This window comes from Panthera uncia, chromosome D1 (genome assembly GCF_023721935.1).
Source record: "Panthera uncia isolate 11264 chromosome D1, Puncia_PCG_1.0, whole genome shotgun sequence".
In the NCBI taxonomy this organism is placed as follows: domain Eukaryota; kingdom Metazoa; phylum Chordata; class Mammalia; order Carnivora; family Felidae; genus Panthera; species Panthera uncia.
This window is the reverse complement of record NC_064808.1, coordinates 40,158,898-40,184,814: the sequence shown is the minus strand read 5'-3', so window position 1 is coordinate 40,184,814 and position 25,917 is coordinate 40,158,898. Positions and strand designations below refer to the sequence as shown.

The following is a 25,917-nucleotide window of genomic DNA, read 5'->3' as shown; positions in this document are numbered from 1 at the left end:
TGAGTGCAGCCACTGCCCTGTGAATGCTCACAGACGATGAGAGAGCACAAGGAGAAAAAGGCCCAGCCAACAGTCATCACCAACCACAGGAGTAAAGCCACCACCTTAGACCATCCATCCACAGTTCAAATGACCACAGTTACAATAATGACTGAAGGCAAGACCAGCAGAAGAAACCACCCAGCCTGAGTTCAAGCCAAATTGCTAACCCACAAAATCATTTTGGAATGGTTACATAGCAATAGATAACTGATCAACCTTTTCTCCTTGCTTTTAGAAAGCAAGACTGTAGCCACTTACCAATTTAACAGCAAGTTTGTTTTAACTTCACAGCCACCACTACCCACCTTATTTCACGTGTCCTCAGAGAATGAAGAGTTCCCTTTTCCTGCCTAACTCTGACGCCTTCTACTTATATCCTAATTCTCACTGAATTCTCCTATTTATCAGTGATTGCCTTCTTTGCATTATTAATTTGCTTCTGCTCCTTTGCCATAAGAATGCTCAAGTTTTCTCCATACCAAGGTGGAAAAGAGTCTTAACATTCCTCTTTAGACTCCAATAGCTTCCATTTTAATTCTCTCCTTTCACTGCCAAACTTCTCAGATGAGTGACCTAGAAAGTCCTTTCTTATACTCATTCTGCCTTGGAAAAATTATACTTATCCTTCAGGGCCCAAATCAAATATAGCCACCTGTCTGAAGCTTTTCTTAAGTAGCTCCTATTAGAAACCATTTTTTTAGGGGCGCCTGGATGGCTCAGTCAGTTGAGCTCCTGACTTCGGCTCAGGTCATGATCTTGTGGTTTATAAGTTTGCCCACTTTGGGCTCACTGCTGTCAGCCTGTCAGTGGAAAGCCACTTTGGATCCTCTGTCCCCCTCTCTCTGCCCCTCCCCTCCTTGTACTCTCTCAAAAATAAACACTGAAAAAAAAAACTATCTTTTTAGCTCAAATAAATTTTTATCTTCATTTTTATAGACTTTATGCTGTTTTTGCCCCCTCAGTATCCTTTCTTCTAGTAGGCAGAAATCTGTATCTTCTTTTTTAGAACTTAGTCATCTCCCTTTTGTTCCATCTAGTTCAAATAGGGCTGGAACATCCTTACTCCCCCCTCTCCCACTCCCAACCACACCAAAGGATCCAAGTCTGGCCAATAGACTTAATCCCAAGACTTCTGAAACTATTTAGAAAGGAAGCCCATCACTGAAGTTGCTGAACTTATGGGATGTAAGCCTGGCACTGCTGTGGCCATCTTTGCCACCACTGAAGGAGATGCTGCCTGAGAATGGACCGAAGCCAGAAAAGAGCAGAGCTATGTATGATAAGTAAAATGAAACAGATTCTGAATATTACATTAAGTGTCTGGATCCAACCCTTGTCCAAGGCTAGTCTTTTCATTTATGTAAGTCAATAAATTCCTCTTTGCTTAAGCTGGTTTAACATTACTTTCTCCAGTAACAACTAAAAACTTAACACAGAATCTATAATTTGTATGTCTATAAGGGCGCCTGGGTGGCTCAGTCAGTTGAGCGACTGACTTCAGCTCAGGTCATGATCTCGTGGTCTGTGGGTTCGAGCCCCACATCAGGCTCTGTGCTGACAGCTCAGAGCCTGGAGCCTGCTTCGGATTATGTGCCTCCCTCTCTCTCTGTCCCTCCCCCACTCATGCTCCATGTCTCTCTCTGTCAAAAATAAATAAACATTAAAAAAAAATTTATAATTTGTATGTCTACCCAACAGACTAGAATAAGCTTAAGTGCAGAAACCTACTTTGTTTTCCTTTTCTTCTGCCCCACAACATTTAAAACCACCCTGCTTAATAAATACAGAGTTAAATTTAATGACCACATATTTTAAAGAATGGAATAAGAGCTATCAGTTTTGAAGACGAGATTTTGGATGGCACATGACTGGATATATGGTGGGAGAAATAAATCAAGTTTAACTGCCTATTATTGAACACCACAACACAGTCCATTTTTCACAAAATCGAATGGATTAGAATATTTTGCAAAGAGAAAGCGATACCGACTTGCAATTCATTTTCCACAAGCAAATGCCTATTTATTTAAGTAGTTTCCTGGCTACCATATTTGGTAATGATAGGACATTGTTCTGAAAGAGGAAATCTGGATTTTTTAAGTGAGTTTGAGATACAGTTTATTCAACAGAAAACACACTTACTCCAAATATTTTAAATTAATGTTACCTCTTATTTACTAACAAAGGTATAAAATAAATAGCTTGAAAAATATTTTAACAGTAAATGTGGTATTTTTCATATCAATTCATTTGCTTGCTCTATCCCTAGTATCAACCCAAAGCAGCACATGCTAAACTAAATTCAAGTCTAAGCAGTAAAAGTGAACTGTTAACAGCTGAATTACCATATTTTAGCTTTCCAAAAAATTATCATGCATGTATACTCAAATGGTAATAAAGGATTTGAAAGACTGTCCAAAAGTAACCCAGTGCTTCAGCTATTTTTCTGAGGCTGCTACACTGACATGCTCCATTAATTTTTTAAAATCAAAACTTCATTTGATGACAAACATTTATCAGGAAACAACTTTTGCACATGCTAATTCAAAATGCAAACTTTAATGCTAATGTTCTCCTAATTCAAGCTGGAAAATACAATATAACTAGTTTTTGAATGATGATTGTATACCATCTGCCAAAAATTTTCCAACATAGAGTAATCCAGTGATGATCACAAGGCTGTAGCTGCTTTAAATTGTTCAAAAGAGGGCAATTAAACTATTCAGTTAAACTTTGGGATACATTTGCAGATCCAAAAGAATTAATTTAAAAGCTCTTGGCTTCTTCTGTGGTAGACATTCATTTACAATTTAAATTTAAATCTCAGAAAAAAATAAAACCAGTCCTGCTACCCATCTAAATGCTTTCTGATCTTAAAATTCAAGATACATAAGAAAACAGAGGAACAATGATTTGAGTTCAACCATGCAAATATTTCTCCACTAAGATGAAAGTGAATCTCAAAGAAAAATAAATTATGGTACCCAACTGAATACTGTGCTACCATTAAAAATAATATCAACACTGCAATAACCATGGAAAATATTTGTTAAAACTGTAGCAAGTATCTACATATCTATACATACCTACAGATAGAGATATGTAGATACTTGCTACCAAACACTGCTAAAAGCAATATATTAACTAATTTAATCCTCACTATATTAAGTAGCTACTATTATCCCTACATACAAATGAAAAACTTTCATACAAATTATATAATCTGCCCAAGTTCACAGTAGCTAGCAAGTGATGAGATCAGGACTCAAATCCAGGCAGTGCTAACTCACTATAATATATTTTTATGTTAATAGTTATCTGAAATAAGTGTCTAAACATACCTTATCTATTATAAATACCAACTTCTTCCTCAAGGCTATGGTTATTTCTCTCTGCATTAATAAATAGATTTTACTGTTTTGTTTAATTCTATCATGAAGTGAATAATACTGCTATTTAATAATGTGCCATTTTATTAATTTATTCTCACCACATGACTAGCAAACTTATCATTTCACTGAGGTTATGAATTCACTCTCAGACTTCTACTGTAGTTGTTGAATGAATGCCTCAAAGACTGGGAAACGTAAGACAGCATTGTCTTTATCAAAAAGAAGCTCAAATTCTGCAACAAACAAAAAGCCAGACTAAAAGGGCTTTTTTTTTTTTTTTAAGTTTATTTAGTTTTGAGTGGGGGGAGCTGGGTGGGGGCAGACAGAAACAGAGCACAACATCGGAAGCAGGCTCCAGGCTCTGAGCTGTCAGCACAGAGCCTGACACAGGGTCCGAACTCATGAACCACGAGACCATGACCTGAGCTGAAGTTGGACGCTTAACCGACTGAGCCACCCAGGTGCCCCTAAAAGGGCTTATTTATTAATAATTCAACTAAAACTGAAAAATCACGTGGCTGAGTTCAGAATAAACAAGCGGTGGCAGAAAAAATTATTTTGGAAACTGGGAGTAGGAGATGGCAACAGAAAACTAAAAATAGAAGAGGAGGGGTGCTTGACTGGCTCAGTCGGTGGAGCATACAACTAACTCTTGATCTCAGGATTGTTAGTTCAAGTCCCACATTGGGTGTAGAGATTACTTAAAAAAGTAAAAATCTTAAATAAAATTAAAAAAAAATGAAAATAGGAGAGGAGCTTCATCTCTTCTAAAAGGAAAAACCCCAGTAGACAAGATAACATTCTCCTATCTCTGTGATTCACGGAGGGAAAAAATTAATCTAACAAAAGTAACCAAGCACTTTGGTATTAGGCACTATACAACTCTGTTAAAAAGAGAAAATGTAGGAATGTCCAGGTGTTGGGTGAGATTAGGGTAGAGAAGCACAGCACTATTCCACAGGAGTGGAATGCAAGCCACATACTGAATTAAAATTTTTTTACAACTACATTAATGAAAATAAACAGATGAAATTATTAATAATATATTTAATTCAATTATCCAAAATACTGTCATTTCAATAAGTAACCAATTATAAAAATATGAATGGGACATTTTACATTCTTTTCTCATACTAAGTCTTCAAAATGTGGTATATATTTTATTTCAGATTACACATTTCAACTTAGACTAGCCATATTTCAAGTGCTCAAAAGCCAAAGGTGGCTATTGGCCAACTTAAGGCTAGAATTTATAAGGAAAGGAACAAAAAGCAAGGTGAACAAGCATCACTAATTTCTGGATAAGAAAAAATTTACCTTCCCAAAAGTCATCCCTTCCCTCAAGTCAATAAAATATCTCCAATGCCTATTACTTAATTTTCAGGGGAAGAAAAACTTTAAGTCCCATAGATAACATACATCCTTTTCATTAAGGTCTATCTTAACATTTTTGGTAAATTTTGTATTTTTAAAGTATACAATTTCTAATAGTTCTACAATTAGCAAATTGTTAACATTTCATAGATAAATGTGTTTACAATCAACCAGATAGGATTACAAAATTACAAAAAGATTAACTATTTAACTGTTTAAAAAAAAGAATCAAAACCAAAATAACTCATGGAATTCCTAGTTAACCTCAGCAAAAAGAAGGCCACCCTAATAGGATTTGAAGCCATGAGAATATTTAAATACATATTCATGGATGGTTCAGTAGGTTAAGCTTATGGCTCTTTATTTTAGCTCAGGTCATGATCTCACAGTTAATGACTTCTTGGGGCACCTGGGTGACTCAGTAGGTTAAGCTTCTGGCTCTTGATTTTGGCTCAGGTCATGACCTCACAGAGTTCATGAGATCAAGCCCCTCGGTGGGCTCTACACTGACAGCCACAGCCTGCTTGGGATTCTCTTTCCTCTCTCATGCAGAAGTGTGTTCTCTCTCTCTCTCTCTCAAAATAAATAAATAAATAAACACGTTAAACAAAAATAAGGGTGCCTGGGGGACTCGGTTAAGCATCCACCTCTTGATATCGGCTCAGGTCATGAAAGGAGATCAGCCCCACATCTGCACCGTCAGCACAGGGCCTGCTTGGGATTCTCTTGCTCTTGCTCTCTATCTCTCTGTCCTTCTGTCCCTCTCCCTTGCTTGTGCTCTAAAATAAAACAATAATTTTTGACAAGGTGATTCTAAAATTTATTCAGTAACCAAAAGGGCCAAAATAGCCAAAAACCTCTTGAAAAAGAACAAGGTGTGAGGATTTGCTCTACCCAATAAAGATTAATTATAAAGCTAATTTTATTTAAGATAGTATGGTATTTATGCAGGAAGAGATAAATTTAATAAAGAACAGGCTAAGAGGTCAAAAACAGAAACACAACTACAAAGACACCCGATTTAAGACAAGTAGCATATCAGAGCACAGGGAAAGAACTGTCTTTTTAATAAATTAAGCCAGAACAAATGGAGGGGAAATGAAATGGGACTCCTACTTCACTCCTTAAGCAAAATTCAACTGGAGACAAACCAAACGTCTGTGAAAGGAAGAACTAAAAAGCTTTAGAATCAGAGAATGGAAAAATTTCTTAAACAAGACAGAAAGCACTAACCGTAAGAGAAAAATAATTTGACTATAGTAAAATCCAGAACTTTTATCAAAAGACACCAAAGAGAATGATAAAAACAAGCCACAAAAAAGGAGATATTTTTAATATATAACCAAAGGACTCAAATCCTAGATAAGTAACTTCTACAAATTAAAAAGAAAGATAATCATAAGAACCTCCAAAGAACATTGCCCACAATAGTCCCAAATAGGAACTAACCTGGAAGTGGTAATTAGCTCAACCTTCAGTTCCTCTCTCATCTCCAGAGGTCAGGGGATAAAGCTAAAAGTTCTAGTCCTCTAAAATGCCTCAGTCTTTCTGGTGACCAGCCCCACCCTGAAACTATGTAGGGATCCCAGACACTATTTATCTCATTAGCATACAAAAGAAAAAAAAGAGATTCCAAGGTCTTTAGGAGTTACATGACAAGAACCAAGCACAAAGACCTAATATTTTTCATTATATCACAGTTCATGCAACTAATACACTAATGCCAATGAACTAGAGCTATAAGAAAAAAATGAATAAAACTTAGAAACATGATAAGCAAAGACAGACACAAAAACACATACAATGATTCCATTTATATAAAGTTCAAAAACATGAGAAACTATTGTTTAAGAATGCTTACATAACGGTAAAACCAAGAAAAGGAAAGGATTGTGCTCGCTTCGGCAGCACATATACTAAAGAAAAGGAAAGGATTCTCAAAGTTAGGACAGTGGTTACTCATAGAAGGGATGACCAAGGATAAGTACACTGGGGACTTTAGGAACATGAGCAATGTTCTAGTTCATAACCTATCGACTAGTTACACAAGTGTTTGTTTTACAAGTGTTTGTTAGATAATCATATATGCTTTATGCACTTAAAATTATTTGTTAATCATAGATGATAAATTTATTCACTGTTCTGTGGGTTACTTCATAATAAAAAAGAATCTACTCCCTACATATTTTAAATTTGAATATTTAAAATATTTTCATATCTATATTATACATGGTATGTGAAAACACCACCTACAATAGCATGTGGGTTTTTTTTAACTCACATGTGGCAAACTATATGAATACAAAAGCTCAGTTTTTTAGTAATGGCATAAAAAAATACAAATAAGAACAATACTTTTCATTTTTTAATGTATAGGCTAAAATAAGGACCCTGCCCTTATATATTAAGGGATATGGGAAAAGGGTAAAACTGCAAAAGAAAACAAAACAAATTATGGTTTCTCAAATTTTCACTATCTGTGAATCATTTAATGGAATCGCATATAACATGATTTATGTAAAAAAATTCACTGTCTTTAAAAATACAAAACATTTAGGGGCGCCTGGGTGGCTCAGTCGGTTAAGCGTCCGACTTCGGCTCAGGTCACGATCTCGCGGTCTGTGAGTTCGAGCCCCGCATCAGGCTCTGGGCTGATGGCTCAGAGCCTGGAGCCTGTTTCCGATCTGTGTCTCCCTCTCTCTCTGCCCCTCCCCTGTTCATGCTCTGTCTCTCTCTATCTCAAAAATAAATAAAACGTTAAAAAAAAAAATTTATAATAAAAAAAAAATACAAAACATTTAAAAATAGAAAGATATTCCTATCAGTGAGAGATAATTGCACACTCACCACTGTATGTTATATCCAGCAAATTTATTTATTTGAACTGAATTAGAAAATCCTAATTCAATTATAGCTTGACAGGAAGGCAGCAATGTTTGGTGGTAATTCTATCAGATAGTTATGCATATATACATAAAACCTTGTGGATTACTGAAACAGCTCCCCAGTCTGTTTCTGCCACCACTCCACCCTCCACCTTCAGACTACTCTCAACACAGCAGCCAGAGAGATACTGAAAAACTTAGATCTTCTTACCTTTCCAACTCAATAACTCCTATCTCACTCAGAAAAGCAGTAAAATCTTTACAACAGTCCACCAGGCACTCTAATATCTGGTCCCCCTATTACTTTTCCCCTATAACTCTCTTGTCTGAGACTGTCCAAGTGGCCTCCTTGTTGTTCCTCAAATACATTATACATCTAATTGAGAGTCTTTGCTCTTCAGTTCCCTCTGGACTGCTCTTCCCCTGGAGAGCTGAGTGGCATACTCTCTCACCTTCAAGTCTTCATTAAGAAGGTAACATTTAAGTTCTCCCTGATAATGTAGTTAAAACTGCAACTTTCTCTAACTCCATTGCCTATGCACTTTACTTTCTTCTTAGCATTTAAGTACCATCCAATGTACTATAGATTTTACTTGTGTATTTCATGGTCTTTCCCCTCTAGCCTATAAATTTCATGAAGCTGGGATTTACCTCTTAGGCTCACTCCTATATCTCTAGCACCCAGAACAATCCTAGAACAAGCAAGCTTTCATTCAAATGTTTGTTAAACAAATAAATGAAATTAAATCTAATATGGACCAGATTAGGAAGCAATTCTTCATTGTAGAGTGACTTGGGTACTCTGTAAGATACTTAAAAGTACATACAAATATCCTACTCAAAATGAGTATTTGAACCCAAGAGATACCAGATTTGTAATCCATTCTTGTTGCACTCATTTTCATTTAAAGCATATGGAAGTCATCTTAAATGTGTCAAATTATAAACCATTAATTTCTTTCTCTGAGGAATAAAATTATGTGTTACTGTCAGAATTGTTCCTCAGAACCACATGGTCGTTTTTAGTCAGACCAAAACACATTACTATTTTGAAGTACTTGTGGAAAATATAGTTCATGTCTGCTTGTTGATTAGAAATATGGGCCTTGGTGGGAATGCAAGCTGGTGCAGCCACTCTGGAAATAGTATGGAGGTTCCTCAAAAAATTAAAAATAGAACTACCCTACGACCCAGCAACTGCACTACTAGGCATTTATCCAAAGGATACAGGTGTGCTGTTTCGAAGGGACACATGCACCCCCATGTTTATAGCAGCACTATCAACAATAGCCAAAGTATGGAAAGAGCCCAAATGTCCATCAATGGATGAATGGATAAAGAACATGTGGTGTATATATATATATGTGTATACACATGTATACACATATACATATACACACCACACACACACACACACACACACACACACACACACACACAATGGAGTATTACTTGGCAATCAAAAAGAATGAAATCTTGCCATTTGCAACTACATGGATGGAACTGGAGGGTATTATGCTAAGTGAAATTAGAGAAAGACAAAAATCATATGACTTCACTCATATGAGGACTTTAAGAGACAAAACAGATGAACCTAAGGGAAGGGAAACAAAAGTAATATAAAAACAAGGAGGTGGACAAAATAGAAGAGACTCCTAAATATGGAGAACAAACTGAGGGTTACTGGAGGGGTTGTGGGAGGGGGGATGGGCTAAATGGGTAAGGGGCACTGAGGAATCTACTCCTGAAATCATTGTCGCACTATATGCTAACCAATTTGGATGTAAATTTAAAAAAATAAAACATAAAACAAGTTAAAAAAAAAAATACAGGCCTTGGGCTCAACAGAATAATTTCGCTGGAGATGAATCTTGAGGCATTAATTACCTATATAAAACTGAAGATCTGAAGTCATGAAAGTAGAGATTACCCTGGGAGAATGTGTAAAGTGAAGAAAGAAAAGACAAGGAGGAAATCATAAGGGCCTCTAATACTTAAGCAGGAAACAAAAGGTCAGAGGAAAATAACAGGTGTGAAGACTGGTTATCAGAGAAATAAAGGAATTCAGTGTCCTAAGAAATATGTGGTGAGTAATGTCAAAAACTCCAGAGAGGTGACACAAGATAAGGGCTGAAAAAGAAAAACACTTTAAATCTAAAAGCTCATTTGTGATTATTTTAATAATAGTTTTATTGACATAATTAACATATAAAATTCACCCATTTAAAGCATATGTCAATTGTTTTTATATAATCGGAACTACGCAACCATCGCCACTACCAAATTGCAGAACATTTTCGTCACCCCCAAAGAAACCCTTTATCCATTAGCAGTCACTCCTCATTTCCCCTTTCCATTAGTGATTTTTCAGAGAACACTTCAGAGAAGTTGAAAACTGAAAAAGTAAAGAATTACAAGTAACAAAGGTCTATTATTCTTTCAATTCTTTGACAGCAAAGGGAACTAGGAGAGACAGGAGGAGATATCAGGAATGGCTGTTTAAAATGGTTAAGGCCTGGGGCGCCTGGGTGGCGCAGTCGGTTAAGCGTCCGACTTCAGCCAGGTCACGATCTCGCGGTCCGTGAGTTCGAGCCCCGCGTCGGGCTCTGGGCTGATGGCTCGGAGCCTGGAGCCTGTTTCCGATTCTGTGTCTCCCTCTCTCTCTCTGCCCCTCCCCCGTTCATGCTCTGTCTCTCTCTGTCCCAAAAATAAAAATAAAAAACGTTGAAAAAAAAATTAAAAAAAAAAAAATGGTTAAGGCCTTCAACATATGGTAGGTGAAAGACAAGACTTCAGGGGACAAAGAGTAAAAGGCACAGAAAACAAGAGATACACACTAGCTTAGATACTGAGTATAGTTGAATATGAATCAGAAGCATAGATTAAGGGTCTGACTTGAAAAGAAGAGACATCAGTCAATAAAAACGGAAGACTGGGGAGGGCCAATGGTGGAAAGCAGATTTTTACTATCTAAACTTGATAGTTCGGGGCGCCTGGGTGGCTCAGTCTAAGGTTAGGCATCCGACTTCGGCTCAGGTCTTGATCTCACAGTTCGTGACTTCAAGCCTCACATCCGGCTCTATGCTGACAGCTTGGAGCCTGGAGCCTGCTTCGGATTCTATGTCTCCCCTTCTCTCTGCCCCTCCCATGCTCATGCTCTGTCTCTCTCGATTTCTCAATAGTAAATAAACATTAAAAAAAAGTTTTTTTTAATAAATAAACTTGGTAGAGTTTTAAATATTTCATCATTTGTAAGCTTTATTAATTTTTTTTTAAATATGAAATTTATTGTCAAATTGGTTTCCATACAACACCCAGTGCTCATCACAACAGGTGCCCTCTTCAATGCCCATCACCCACTTTCCCCTCCCTCCCACCCCTCATCAACCCTCAGTTTATTCTCAGTTTTTAAGAGTCTCTTATGGTTTGGCTCCCTCCCTCTCTAACTTTTTTTTTTCCTTCCCCTCCCCTATGGTCTTCTGTTAAGTTTCTCAGGATCCACATAAGAGTGAAAACATATGGTATCTGTCTTTCTCTGCCTGACTTATTTCACTTAGCATAACACTCTCTAGTTCCATCCACATTGCTACAAAAGGCCATATTTCATTCTTTCTCCTTGCCAAGTAGTATTCCATTGTGTACATAAACCACAATTTCTTTACCCACTCATCAGTTGATGGACATTTAGGCTCTTTCCCTAATTTGGCTATTGTTGAGAGTGCTGCTATAAACATTGGGGTACAAGTGCCCCTATGCATCAATACTCCTGTATCCCTTGGGTAAATTCCTAGCAGTGCTATTGCTGGGTCATAGGGTAGATCTAATTTTAATTTTTTGAGGAACCTCCACACTGTTTTCCAGAGTGGCTGCACCGGTTTGCATTCCCATAAGCTTTACTATTCTAAAACAAAGGTAATGAATATGAAACAAAGGGATTTTCCTGTTATTAGGATATACAAAGTGACAAGAGACTGTCTCACTTCAACAATGAAAAGCAAGGTAAAAAAGCTAAAAAAAAGAAAATACTTTTAAGAGACATCAGAGAGCAGAACACACACACAAAAACTCTAATGAATTAAATTCCAGAAAGTGATAAACCTCTCATGAAGAGGCCGGTCCACTGCTACTCGAATCCCTGGCACAGAAGGGCAGGAAGAATGCATTGTAGACAGGGATGAGAAACTCATTAGACTTTTAACAAACACTTTCGTTCCAATTTTAGTATATGTGCTGCCGAAGCGAGCACATTAACAAACACTTTCAATAGCCACGTGTAGGCTACCATGACAGATTAGAATTCTGAGGCATGGCAGAGGTAAGTCTGAATGGTCTAAAGCCCTAAGAATTACAAGGAGTCCCAGGCATGGAACAAGTCTGTACCTACCCATCAACTCTTTCCCTTGGGTCTTCATTAAATGCACAGGTAGCACACTGAAATCTGGGACAGGGCAGAAGAGCTAAGGGATCCCCCTTAAAGTATGTGGGCCTCCCTGAAGAATAAGGCAGCCACCCTCCAAAGGAGGGCTGGGCAGGTGAAGAGGGAGAAATCCACCTGAGGCACTCCAAGTTTTCAGCTACCCAATGGCTGGGGATGGGGCAGAAGAGCTGAGAAAAAGCCCTCCAAAGCATTCCAGGCCTTTATGTAAGACAGGTGCCCTCCAGAGAGGCTGGAGTAAGGGCAGCAAGGCAGAGAGATCTCCTGAGACACCAAAAACCAAGAAAGAACAAAGTAGAGAACAAAGAGACTTCCTGACAACCTAAAAAGCTAGCAGCTAGGCTGAAAAAAAAATCTTTGGAATCAAGTCAATGTTCAGATCCCAAATCCTTCTAAAGAGAAAGCCATTATTGCTCCCCAAGGTACTTCAACCCAATAGTGAACTGAATCAAATTAAAGTTGAAATAAAGCACAGACCCATCTTACTTAAAAATCAGACTTTCTCAATTTAGTGGCCTGACAGAATAAGGGGCATTTAAGTTGTCTAATATATAATCAAAGATTAGGAGACAAAGAAGAAAATGTGATCCATTGTTAAGGAAACAGTCAAAATAAACAGACACAGAGATCGCCCAAATGTTGGAATTATCAAACAGAAACTTTACAATAGTTAGGATGAGGGGTGCCTGGGTGGCTCAGTCGGTTAAGTGTCCAACTCTTGATCTTGGCTCAGGTCATGATCTCACGGTTTCTGAGTTTGAGCCCCGCACTGGGCTCTGTGCTGACAGTGCAGAACCTGCTTGGGATTCTCTCTCTCCCCTTTCTCTCTCTGTCCCTACCCAGCTTGTGCTCTCTCTCTCTCTCTCTCAAAATAAATAAACATAAAAAAATTAAAATAATTAGGATGCAGACGCTAAATGATCTAGCAGAAAAAGGAAATGCATATACGGGGTGATGGTGGTTTCAGCAGAATGATACAAATTACAAAAAAGAATCAAATACAAGAAAAATACATCAGAAATGAAGAATTAATGGACTGAACAGCATTAGAAAAGATGGTTAAACTTGAAGACAAATCAGAAGAAAACATCCAGAGAAAAAAAATAGGGGAGAGAGGTAAAATACCATGCCTGTAGGACAATTTCAAATGGTCTAACATTTATGGGACTTGGGAGTCCCAAGAGAAGATAGAAGAGCATGAAACAGAAGAAATATTTGAAGAGAAAATAGCCAAGAACTTTCTGCAAATGAAGAAAGACCTCAACCAAGCAAACCTAAGAAGTTTATTGAAGCCCAAGTAAGATAAAAATACACTACAGGGGTCCCTGGGTGGCTCAGTAGGTTAAGTGTCTGACTCTTGATCTTGGCTCAGGCCATGATCTCACAGTTCATGAGAGACAGCACAGAGCCTGCTTAGGATTCTCTCTCTCCCTCTCTCTATGTTCCTCCCCCAGGCCCACACACACTCTCAAAATAAACTTTTTCTTAATTTAAATTTAAGTTAATTAACATACAGTGTGGTCTTGGCTTCAGAGATAGAGCCCAGTGATTCATCACTTACATATCCCAGTGCTCACCCTAAAAAGTGCCCTCTTTAATGTCCATCACCCATTTAACCCATCCCCCACCCACCTCCCCTCCAGCAACCCTCAGTTTGTTCTCCGTATTTAAGAGGTTTGTGTTTTTTTTGTTTTTGTTTTTTTTTTGAGAGAGAAAGGGCACAAGTGAGTGAGGGGCAGAGAGAGAGAAGCAGGGCTCAAGCTCACCTGGAATGGGGCTCAAACTTAAGAACCGTGAGATCATGACCTGAGCCGAAGTCAGATGCTTAACCAACTGAGCCACCCAGGTGTCCCCTCCCCACCTCAAAAGAGAGTCTCTTATGGTTTGCTTCCTTCACAGTTTTTATCTTATTTTTCCTTCCCTTCCCCTATGTTAATCTGTTGTGTTTCTCAAATTCCACTAGTGAAATCGTTTGATATTTGTCTGACTTAAAATAAATAAACTTTAAAAAATATATATACTAGAGAATGAACCTAATGGGATCACAGAGTAATGTAGGTTAAATGACTACCTGGAAAGAAGTGGCTTCAGTTCCTATTAATATGCACAGAGTTAAAGTCAAATCAATCTAAAATATAGAGTCTATTTATTCCTAAAGAAACCAGGGGGGTTAGGGGCACCTGGGTGGCTCAGTCAGTTAAGCGTCCAGCTTCGGCCCAGGTCATGATCTCACAGTTCGTGAGTTTGAGCTCCACGTCAGGCTATGTGCTGACAGCTTGCAGCCTGGAGCCTGCTTCGGATTCTGTGTCTCCCTCTCTCTCTGCCCCTCCACAGCTCATGCTCGCACTCTGTCTCTATCAAAAATAAATAAACTTAAAAACAAAACAAAACAAAAACAGGGAGGTTTCTATAAAGACTTGTAGAATTTAAAACTTTTCTCCAAATTTATATATGTTAAATATATACCTATATTTCTTGTTTAGGGTATGACACAAACTTCTTTTTAAACCTAATTTTACTCTATGATTTTTAATGATATTTTCACCTTTCCCTTTTTTTTTGGTTGAAATCTTTTTTTGATAAAAATTAATAAGCTAAATCGCCAACCTCAATTAGCAAAAATAAAAAATATTCTCTCAAAAAAAATCCTAAAATCTACATCTATTAATATGAACTTTCTATAATTAAACAATATACTTTCATGGAGGAAAACCACTAATATACTCAATTATTAGTGTGATAGGATGCCAAAGGTGTGTAAGAGACATTCATGTGAGCTGATTTACAATGTTAAAAGATTTCTATTGGCTTTGCCGAAAAAAGGCCTAAGGAAAACCAAAATGGAAACCAGGAGACCAATTAATATGTAACTGAAACAATCTAGAAAAGAACCAGTAAGGACTTGAACTAGGTTGGCAGCAATGGAAATATTAAGAATGGTTTCATTTAAACTAGCAAACAAAAATGTTAAGTTTAGACAGTAAATGAAATGGGGGAAAAACACAATAACATGACAAAGAATGATTTAATTGGTGGGAAGGGGTATTATTTTTTAACAGTGTAGTGAGGAAAAAGATGAAATTGGAATGGTAACCTGGACATAAGGGGTGAGTCATGGGAAAGCGAAGAGAGAAACCATCCTGAGCTTCACAAGTTTAAAGATGGATGAGCCTAGCAAGCTCTCACACTCTTTAATCTCCATACTACACTTTATAATTACACTTTGCCCAAGTACTACAAGCAATTAATAAAGGGTTTGATTCTCTCATTTTGACAAAAAGCACTACACTGTAGTCTAATAAGCACTAGCAGTCATTATACCACCTTGAGCTCCTAGGAGCAACATTCTACACATAAAAGACTCACAACACAGGGCATTCATCAAGAACAACTTTATGTATCTGCATATATATATCACTCTTTGGGAGGGGGACATGGAAGGGGGAATACAATTACAGCAAGAGTTTCCTGTTCAAAGACATTTTACTGACAAAGCAGTTTTCAATCTAACTCAAAATCCCAACACTAGTACTGCTTTGTGAAGATAATTACTGAACTTTGGACTACTTTATTGTCCATTCATTTAACATGAATCATTAAACATACTCTGACATTACCCCAATTCCAACAGGACAAATAACAGTAAGCTTTTGTGCTAAATGTTATGGTATATGCCTCCATTTCCAACATAGCTTAAGAAAACATAAAACCGAGTTATAATCGAGAACCCCCAAATAGGGAATAATAATGAAAAACTGACATGATGAAAAACTGACATGAATTTTTCTAGAATATTCCCCCCAAACTCCAAAATTACTATGGCTAACAAAACCTTGTCTTCACATGACACCAACTGCATTAAATTTGTAGTTTTATAGAACAATGACAACAAAGAAGAGAAAATGTAGTAGCAAGACTTGACGCTTAATTATCAGACTTATTAACTGTGTAATCTTAAACTACTTAATCTCCCTTTGTCTTAGTTTTCTTATCTGTTAAAGACAGATCACATCTCAGTATTGTTGGGGTTAAAAAAAATAATATACGTAATGCCTAGTTTATAACAGGCATTTAATAATACATATATGTATTACACAAGTCCAGTTATTGGAACAACCATCACTATATTCATACCACTAAAAAAAAGGCAGCTTATCAGATGAAAAGATGTTCAATAGCATTACTCATTAAAGAAATGCAAATCAAAATCACAATGAGATACCACTGCATACCTACTAGAATGGCTAAATTATTGGAACCCTCATCCTTTGCTGATGGGAATGTAAAATGGTGCAGCCACTTTGGAAAACACTTTAGTGTTTTCTCAATAAATGAAACACAGAATTTCCATATGACCCAGCAATTCCACTCCTAGATATATATACCCAAAAGAATTAAAAACAGGATAACTGTACACTAACCCTCACAGCAATATTCACAATAGCTAAAAGGTAGCAACAACCTAACTGCCCATCAAAATATGGGTATACAAAATGTGGTGTTTTACTGAATCTCAAAAGCATTATGCCAAGTGAAAAAAGTCAGACTCAAAAGGCTATATATCCTGGGGTGCATGGCTGGCTCAGTTAGAAGAACATACAACTCTTGATCTAGTGGTCATGAGTTTGAGCCCCATGTTGGGCATAGAGATTACTAAAAAAAAAACCAACAACGTTGGGATTGAGGGAGGAATGACTTCCTCTGAGTTGCAGATGACCATTTGTTAAATAAATAAATAAATAAATAAATAAATAAATAAATGGCTGAATATACTGTATTTATAGGACATTCTGGGAAGGCAAAACTAAAAAAATCAGTTATCTAGAGGGTAAGTGAAAGGTACTGATTAATCACAAAGGGGAATAAAAATAGTTTTTGGAGTGATGGAGTGTGGTGGTGGCAGTTATACACCATCACTAACTCATAACTTCTAGAGCTGATACCTAAAAGATGAAGTAAATTGTATCTCAATAAATCTGATTTAAAAAAAAAAAAACCCTAAATAGTGTGTCACACATTTCATTTTTCATTTTTTTTTAAGTTTTTTAAGTTTTTTTTTTTTTAATGCTCATTTATTTTTGAGAGAGAGGAGACAGAGCATGAGTAGGGGGAGGAGCAGAGAGAGACAGAGACACAGAATCTAGCAGACTGCAGGCTCTGAGTTGTCAGCATAGAGCCCGAAGTGGGGCTTGAATCCTACGAGCCGTGAGATCATGACCTGAGCTGACATTGGACTCATTTTTCATTTTGCTTTAATGTTAGTATATTTTTGAGAGAGAAAGAGACGGACACATAGAATCCAAAGCAGGCTCCAGGCTCCAAAGAGGGCCTCAAACTCAGGAACTGTGAGATCATGACCTAGAGGAAGTCGGATGCTTAACTGATTGAGCCACCCAGGCGCCCCCATGTCCTACATTTCAATACAGGCAGAATTCCAGTCCAATAAATGTCATTATGAGATCTAGTCAAATAAAACTAGGCTACATTCCCTGGAGCCAAAAAGACCACCTTTTCTCAACTCAGCACTGTAGTCTAAAAAATATATACACACTAAACTAAAAAAAGAGGTCAGAACAGTTATAAATTATGTCATGAACACATATAAAGTAACTTAATAAAATCAGTTTGATTATGGATACTTACAGCACTATGGTTTTTTATAGGTATAATTAGGTCTCCTTCAGAGCTTATCTTGGGAGGAAATTTAAGCTTCGTGTAATTCCCTAACCTGCAAATAAAACATCTAAAAAATTGTTTTCCTGTTCCCTAATTAGGTACTTTTTCCAAGTGTGTGTATCTCTCCCATCAACATCCACATTCTTTTCACCAAAAGGCAAAGCACCTGCTCAGATTTCCCTTTATTGTGTCCTATTGTCATTTTCCCTACCCTTTTATCTTGAAAGAGGCTTTTGTCTTTGTTTTTCCCTCTCATTCCACCACAGAACTTTATTTTTAAGTAGGCTCCACACCCAACGTGGGTCTCAAACTCACAACCCCAAGATCAGGAGTCCTGCGCTCTATCATACGGACAGCGGAACTCTTAATGTCTTCCTGCCTCCACTGTTATTTTCTGAAGATAAACTGCCAATTTCTGTTTTATAGGTAGGAAACTACTTTTTAAAAAATAGCCTGTTTCAATCAGGATTTCCCTTTATTGCAAATGTTTTAATTTTCTTATTTTTGAGACAGACAGACAGACAAAGCGTGAGCAGGGGAGGGGCGGAGAGAGGGAGACAGGATCCCAAGCAGGCTCCAAGCTCCAAGCTGTCAGCGCAGAGCCTGATGCAGGACTCGAACTCAACTACAAGATTGTGACCTGAGCCAAAGTTGGCGCTCAACCGACTGAGCCACCCAGGCGCCCTAAATTATTGCAAAATTTTTAACCAAATTTCTTAACACTGCCTATTCTATACCTTTCTCACAAATTTCTTATCAAATCCCTACTCATTTCACAATAGGAACTAGCATTACTCATCTACTCATTTAGAGCCCAACTTCTCTTTCAGTCTCCTTAACCATGTCTTCCACACTACTCAAGCCACAAGTTCATAGCTTGTGTTAAGATTTTCTGAATCACCCAAATAATATAAAAGTTCTGACCACTGGCCTCCAAGTTCTTTATTGTGGATGTTTACTTATTCTCATCTCTTATTTCACCCCTGTCCTGTCCTTATCTTTTCAAATACTTCCTTAAACTTTTATTTTCTCCTAAATTTTTCTCCAAGTTCTTCCCTGTGCACTGAAATATTTCTGTCCTTCACACTTCATCACCCTCCTCCTACAGTAACAGTTTAAGTAAGATCTAAACTCTTTACTCAAGGGATACGTGGCTGGCTCAGTTGGTAGAGCATGCAACTCTTGATCTCCCCATACCTCTACACCCCACACAGGGGGTAGAGATTACTTAGGAAAAAATAAATAAATACTTGCTGCTAAACCAACAATTGCCTTCAAATATATTAAAAGAGTGTTTAAAAATCCCATACACAGCCAGCCAGTGTGGGATAGGGAAGCAAAACAATGGGGCTTGACCCCAACATATCAGAGTTCAAAACCCAGCTCTACCATTCACAAATTGTAATTATAATTCAGCGGTTTAGTCTTCCTGGGCCCAAAATTATTCATCTGTAAAGTGAGGACAATAAACTTATCTTTAAAAAAAATTCCATCTCAGGGGTGTCTGGGTGGCACACTTGGTTGAGTGTCTGACTTTGGCTCAGGTCATAATCTCACAGTTCGTGAGTTGAGCTCCACACGGGGCTTGCTCCTGTCAGCACAGAGCCCACCTAGGATCCTCTGTCCCCCCCCCCCTTTCTCTGCCCCTCCCAACTCACTTGCACTCTCTCTCTTTCAAAAATAACATTAAAAAAAGAAATTCCATTTGCTTTTGTACCTAAACAGCTAAATTAAAAATTTTAAGAAACCCAAAAAGTAGTTTAAAATTATATAAATTTCCTTTTTAACTGCCTAAAATGTGAGTGTGTACTCTCCCTTTGTGTTCTGAATCCATCAGTTCTAAATAGCAAATTGCAGAGAAATGGAAGGATACAACATATACACAAATGCACAAAATAAAGATATCAAAAATGTGACTCCCCCAGAGAATAGAGAAAACAAAGTTTCTTCTAGTCCCAACCTTAACCCTATGAACAACCTAAAAGATATCCTATAGCAATATTACTCCAAAGTATGATAATTCCCAACAAGATTCATGTATGAATTCTATCAAAATGATGAGAAATTATAAACTACTGATAATTCATTTCTCATAGGAGTTAGTTTTCCTTTTCAAGCAGGAATCCAAGACAGAACAGAATTTTCAGTTCTGCATTGTATATCTGCATTGTTCAGTCCAGTAGCTACTAACCACAAGCAGCTTGAAATGTGGTACTTGAAATGTGACTAGTCCAAAGTGAGATGTGTTTTTTTTAAAGGGGGACTTTTTTTAAATTCATTTTTTTATTTTTATTTTTATTATTATTTTTTTTTTAGAGAGAGCGAACGAGCACAAGCTGGGGAGAGGGGCAGAGGGAGAAAGAATCTTAAGCCTGACATGGGGCTCGATCCCACGACCCTAGGATCATGACCTGAACCGAAATCAAAAGTTCTACACTCAACCAACCGAGCCACTCAGGTGTCCCACAATGAGATGTGTTTTAAGTGTAAGATGCATACCAGATTTCCAAGACACACACACACACACACACACACACACACACACACACACACAAAAGTAAAAAAGTGTCTTACATATGTGGCTCTCATTTAGTATTTTTACCGGAGAGCATTAATTTAGATAAAAACTCTCAAATAAAAAAATGGATACCAAAAAATAATTTTTTAAATGGATAACAGAATAAGCAGCTTAATATCTCACTGCTTGGTAGTATCACAGCAAGGTCTAGAACCTGATCACCTTTACCCTAACCTCATTAATAGGAGAAACTCATCCTTTAAGACTCAATTTGAGTATCATCTTCCTCAGATGCACTCCTTTCCCCTCACCAGCCCATATGACCGTATCCTTTTTAGTACTTTGGATCTACTACTGCCCTTATAACCATACTATTATCTCTTGTGTCTCATTTTTTTTCTATACCTGGAACCATTGCAGTCCCAGGCATCCTTGCAGGCCCTATGAAAACAAAGTCTTGCAGAGTTAATTTTTAGCCCTATTCAGGTACAACAAATCACATACTATGTAAATGCACAGTATTAAAACATTCACCTTTATCATTTACCTGTCTTAATTTCTTCTTGGAATATGGAAAATATAATAAAATAGATAATTTATGTTATCAAAGTGAGTAACAAGTTACAAAGCATTTAAAAAAGTGCTTTGCCCTGCTGCTCTGAAAAGTTTGGTCTGATGCTCTGATAAGAACTATGAGCTCTTGGGAAATTCAACACTCTCGTTAGATAGAAGTTCAGTTACTGAATGTGCTTACGAGTGCAAAATGTGCCAGATTAAAGAAAGATTCCTGGACATGTAACTCATGCACAATCTTATTTTAGAACCATTCATGGCAGAAGGGAGAAGCAAAGAATCAGATGCTTATCGGGCTCTCTGCTGTCAGCGCAGAGCCCGCTTCAGATCCTGTCTCCTCTCTCTGCCCCTCACCTACTCGCATGTGCAACTCTCTCTCAAAAATATTTTTAAACATTAAGAAAAAAAAATCAGATGCTTAATATACAGCTAATTGCCTAAAGTTATAGTTTCTAATTCCTTAATGCAAGCATGCCAACTTTTACGTTCCATTTAACAGCAAAACTTGTGAAACCTATGGATGAAAACAGCAAAATACAGCACTTGCCAAGAAAAACTGCAAGCAACATGCATACAAAACAGATTTTCATAATATGCTTGGTATCTATATAAAGTCACTTTTGAGTTAAGTTTGAGTTAAATAACAAAATCTCTCTATTCTCAGTCATAATGCTTTTCAGTACTCAAAAACAGTCTTAATATTAAACAAGCAATTATCTTCAACTGTATAGACCTCAACTAGAGCACTTCAGTCTAACCTGCCATGTGGAATAAGAGCACTAACACCAAGTATAGGAGAATATGCTGAAAGGAGTCTACTGTGGAGACTTAATCACAAGCCAAGGAGGCAAAGGTACAAAGTCTTTCCTGGTGTCAGTGTCCCTAGACCTCCAAACTGGCTTTCCCCTTATACTAAGTCTTCACCACTCTTCTAATAGCTTTCTTTTTTTCTACATCTCTTCTACTCTGTGATTTACTCCAACACAGTAAACATTTTTCCCAGCAGAGTGTCTGTCTTGACACCCACTTGGAAAGATGTGAGGACCTCTTTAATAGTTAATCTCGTTCAAAGACGAAGACCTCCTTCCTGTCAATTCAACACCCACTGTTCAAAATAAAAATATAATTACAACCTCAACTTCTATCAGGCTGATGAACAGAAGCAACTACCACAGGCTCGCTCTTTCACGTTATCCCCAGCCTGTCCTCCTCACTTAATTTTCATTTCCCTCCTCAATCCCTGCTCCCCCCCAAAAACAAATTTCCACAGATGGAGAATCTCTTTTTTAAAGCCAAACCATTCAGTGAGGAAAATAAGTATGTGCTTTTTTCTTCAACTATGTATTGTTCCTCTCTCACTCAGGAAGAGTTTAGAAAATATTTTTAATCTGACCGCACTCCCGGAAAGATGATGCGCTAAATACATACTGAAATAATACTGTTTCCCCGAAGCAAGTGGATTCGCGGGAAAAAGGGAAACGGGAGAGGAAATAAAATCATTATCCCATAAGCTGGAGATGGGACAAGGAGGTGAAGGCGCGGGGGGGGGGGGGGGGGTTGGGGGGGGGGGGGGGTGGAGGGGAGCTACACAGAACTGAGAAGTGCAACACACTTCGCCAGAATCTAACAATTCAACAAGAGAATAGGACCGGCCACTTCGGCTCCTGCCGGGTCCCGAAGGACAAGAGGGCTGTCTCCCTCCCCCCCACCCTTGGGAGAAAACTAACTTCCAGGCGCACCACCTCCCAGCCCCCGCCAAGAGGGGCCTAATGGGGGTGCGGGCCCCTCGCACCTTCGGCGGGACAGTCAGCAACGGCCTGGGTGGAAGCAAGGCCCGGGGGAGGTGAGTCTGGCTGGGGCAACGCCAAGAGTACCAGATGGAGGGTCAAAGGCGGGCACCCGGGGACTGGGGGCCGCCTCAAGAGACCCTCCCTTCCTGGGCCCCCCGGGGCCCCTCACTGCCCTTGAACAGCAGGGTCCCGGATACCGGCCCCCGCCACACCTATCGCTCCTCACCTCACGCTGCCCGAGCCTCTGCCTCCACCACAACCCGAGCCGCCGGAGCAGCCACGGTGCGAGCCATTTCCCTCTCAGCCGCCGCCAAGAGACTCGGCGGACTCCACAGCCAGCCAAGCACAGCACGTCACTTCCGACCAGAGAAGCACCACCTTCCGCGCCCAGGCTTCTGGTGGATTGGCTGGTGCAGACGGCCTACCTGAGGTAGTGGGCGGGGCTTGGGCGCGTCCCGCGAGGCTAGAACTCAGGGTGTGGGGGCCAGGCTCCCCGGGAAAATGCCGAGCAGGCTCTGGATACCTCTCCTCGCAACACCAGGCCAGGGACCGGGATGCCTCCTGGAACCCCAGCCGGCCCCCTCTCCGGCCGGGCGTCCGCCAATCACCAAAGTACTCTATTGTTCCCCTGCCCTCTCCGGGGATTCAGCAGTCTCCTCCAACCCGGCTGTGGCTCCCAGATTCGTGGTTTTGGCCTCAGGCCGCTGCGATATTAGTTTGTGACTGGAAGACCGAAAGGAGCAGGCAAGATATAAAATCATGCACTCCAAGCAGTATTTACCGACTCCTCACGGTGGATCAGGTGCTGTGGGGCGTGTAATTAGTAGTCCATCACGTGGATTGTGTAAAGCTCTTTCACATAAGTGTCTCATTTAATCCTCAGCAGCCAGGTATGGAAGATAGTCCAATGATAACTCACAGCCAGACAGACGGCTCTTCACTACATTACCACATATCTTTAGATGCAATCTCCATAATAATATCTGCCTCATGAGAATTGAATAAGATTATGCCTGTAGAGTTGAGCCTTCAAATGTCCGATTTAAAAATTATATAACCATGTCAAGCAGATAAGAAAATTGTCCGCGTTTACATATGGTGAAGCTGGGAGCAGGATTCAAACTCGGTTCTGATTCCAATCTGTAGCATTTTACAACAGATTGTCCCTTAAACGGTAAGAGAAGGGGGTGCGCTCCTTCCAAAGGCTTACAATCTAATGTGCTAGATAGACTGATTTGGGCTGCAATTTTCAGTTAAAAAAAAATTTTTTTTTTAATGTGAGAAGGCTGTAAGTAGAAACTTAGCTCCAACAAATAATGGGAAAGAAACGTTTTCTCTTTCTTTTTTTTTTTTTTTTTTTTTTTTATTTTGTAGGATGGATGTGAAGTGGATGAAGCCCTCTAATCACTGTAATAAACCTGCCTACACCTCCCAAGAAATGCGGAGACTGGATAGAGTTGCTATGCTATGGAGAAGTCTAGAAACAACTGTATTCTTTGTGGCTATGGCTACCAACTCCTACTCTTAGCTTTCCATCTCTTCCACCCCTCCCCCAACCCAACTTCCAGGCAGACTTTACACACCCTAGAAGAATGTCCCTTAGGAATCTGTTTAGTTCCACAGCATTGTTCTGCTTTATCTTCTCATCAAAGGAGGAATTTCTAGAATTGGCAGCTCTTTCACAAGATTAAAAGGGGAGGGGAAAACGATTTATCTCAGCTGGTTTCCTAGCTTCTGCTCAAGAACTGAGTGTGCCTTCAGAAAGAAGGAAGACGCCTTGAGAGAACTCTGTGTCTAGAGGGAATATTAACCGTTTGACTTTTTTAATCTTTCTTATATTTTTCTTATGAGAAATATTTTCTGAGTCCCAGCAGCAGAGAGCCTTTGCTTGAGTGAACTTCATTATGTTGTTATACCTCTTGAATGGCCAATACTTAACAGGCTCTGATTGACCAGAAGGGTCCCAATAGGAAGAGATAGAAAGGGAGTTGAATAGTGCTCCAGATTCCAAAAAATCAGCATCCACAAATTGCCAGGTGTCAAGAATCTGAACTAGTAGCCCTCCCTTAGCAGCTTCTCTCTCTGGCGGAGGGTGTATGAAGATGTATGTGTTAGCAATAGAAATACAGATTTCTAGGACAAACTGGCACTGCTGTCATTTGAAGAACCAGATAAGAACATAGTTGGCAGCCATTTCTCTCTTCTTTCTCCTACTAGCTTCAATATTAAGATTTGAAGGTAGAGAAAAGAATTGAGGAGGAGGTATTATAAGTGTTCCAATCCTAACCTCCCACAGAGAACTTAACAGCACCACAAATATTTCCAAACTTCTTCCAGTACCAAATGAGAAATGGGCAACCTTGTTTTATCACAGGGAAAAGAAAAAAAGGCTGATATTTATTGAGCATTTGCTAAGGCCAGGCCCTCTTCTTAGTGCTTTACAAGTCATCGAATTCCTCTAACAACCTTATTAAAAGGTGCCATTATGATATCCTCATTTTGTAGCTGAGAAATTTGAAGAAAAGAGAGCATAAAGTAATTTGCCCATAGTCACACAGCTACTAAATAGTACAGCTGGGATCCAAACCTGGGTCTAACTGCAAGGCCCATGCTCTTTTACCTTCAAACTGCCCCCCAAAAGGCCATGGAGATTTTAACAGCTATAAAATAGCTACTAAAGGCCATTTATCAGTAAATTCTTCACTTTCCTTTCCCAATGCTATATCCCTACCCCAGTAGAACTCTGCTGAGTCCTATACCACACAACGTAAAACCTGTGGTCTCTACTTCTTGGAGATCATTACCTAAGACAGGTAACACTGTCATAGAGAAATGACATTATGAACATTAAATGTGTGGATAGTAAAAGGATGTAAAGTTTGTAGAAGGAATAGGGAATGTTGCCTTGTAATTCATTCAGAAAAAAAAAAAAGTATTGAGCCCCTGTTGGCAATATATCAGACACTATCATCTGTGCTAGAGATACAGTAGTGAACAAGACAAGGTGTCCCTGCCCTCATAGAGCTTAGTCCATGTCCAACAGCGGAGACCAACATTGAGCACCTAATTAAACAATTGTTTAAACTGTGATAAGTGGTGTGAAGGAAAACTACATGTGCTTTGATTTAGAATAGAAGGCAGGGGCACCTGGGTGGCTCAGTCAGTTGAGTGTCCAACTCTTGATTTTGGCTCAGATCATGATCCCAGGGTCATGGGATCAAGCTTCGTGTAG

At 38.9% G+C, this 25,917-nt stretch overlaps 2 protein-coding genes across 3 annotated transcripts in view; one reads left to right on the top strand and one right to left on the bottom strand.

The window, feature by feature from the left end:
* Window positions 1–25,917, bottom strand: part of PIK3C2A (phosphatidylinositol-4-phosphate 3-kinase catalytic subunit type 2 alpha) — a 193,045-nt gene that overhangs the window by 97,904 nt on the left and 69,224 nt on the right. Inside the window, exon 1 of one of the 2 annotated variants that reach the window (XM_049617783.1) lies at window positions 22,912–22,997. The exons of the other annotated variant lie outside the window; for it this stretch is intronic. The gene's annotated coding sequence lies outside the window, so the exon portion shown is untranslated. Of the gene's footprint in view, window positions 1–22,911; window positions 22,998–25,917 lie in introns of those variants that run through there. 2 annotated transcript variants of the gene reach the window in all.
* On the top strand, window positions 37–25,108 carry LOC125929066 (uncharacterized). Its single transcript, XM_049639969.1, has 3 exons — window positions 37–157; window positions 22,871–23,487; window positions 24,060–25,108. The coding sequence occupies exons 1-3, from the start codon at window positions 37–39 to the stop codon at window positions 24,087–24,089; spliced, it is 768 nt and encodes a 255-aa protein (XP_049495926.1). The 3' UTR covers window positions 24,090–25,108.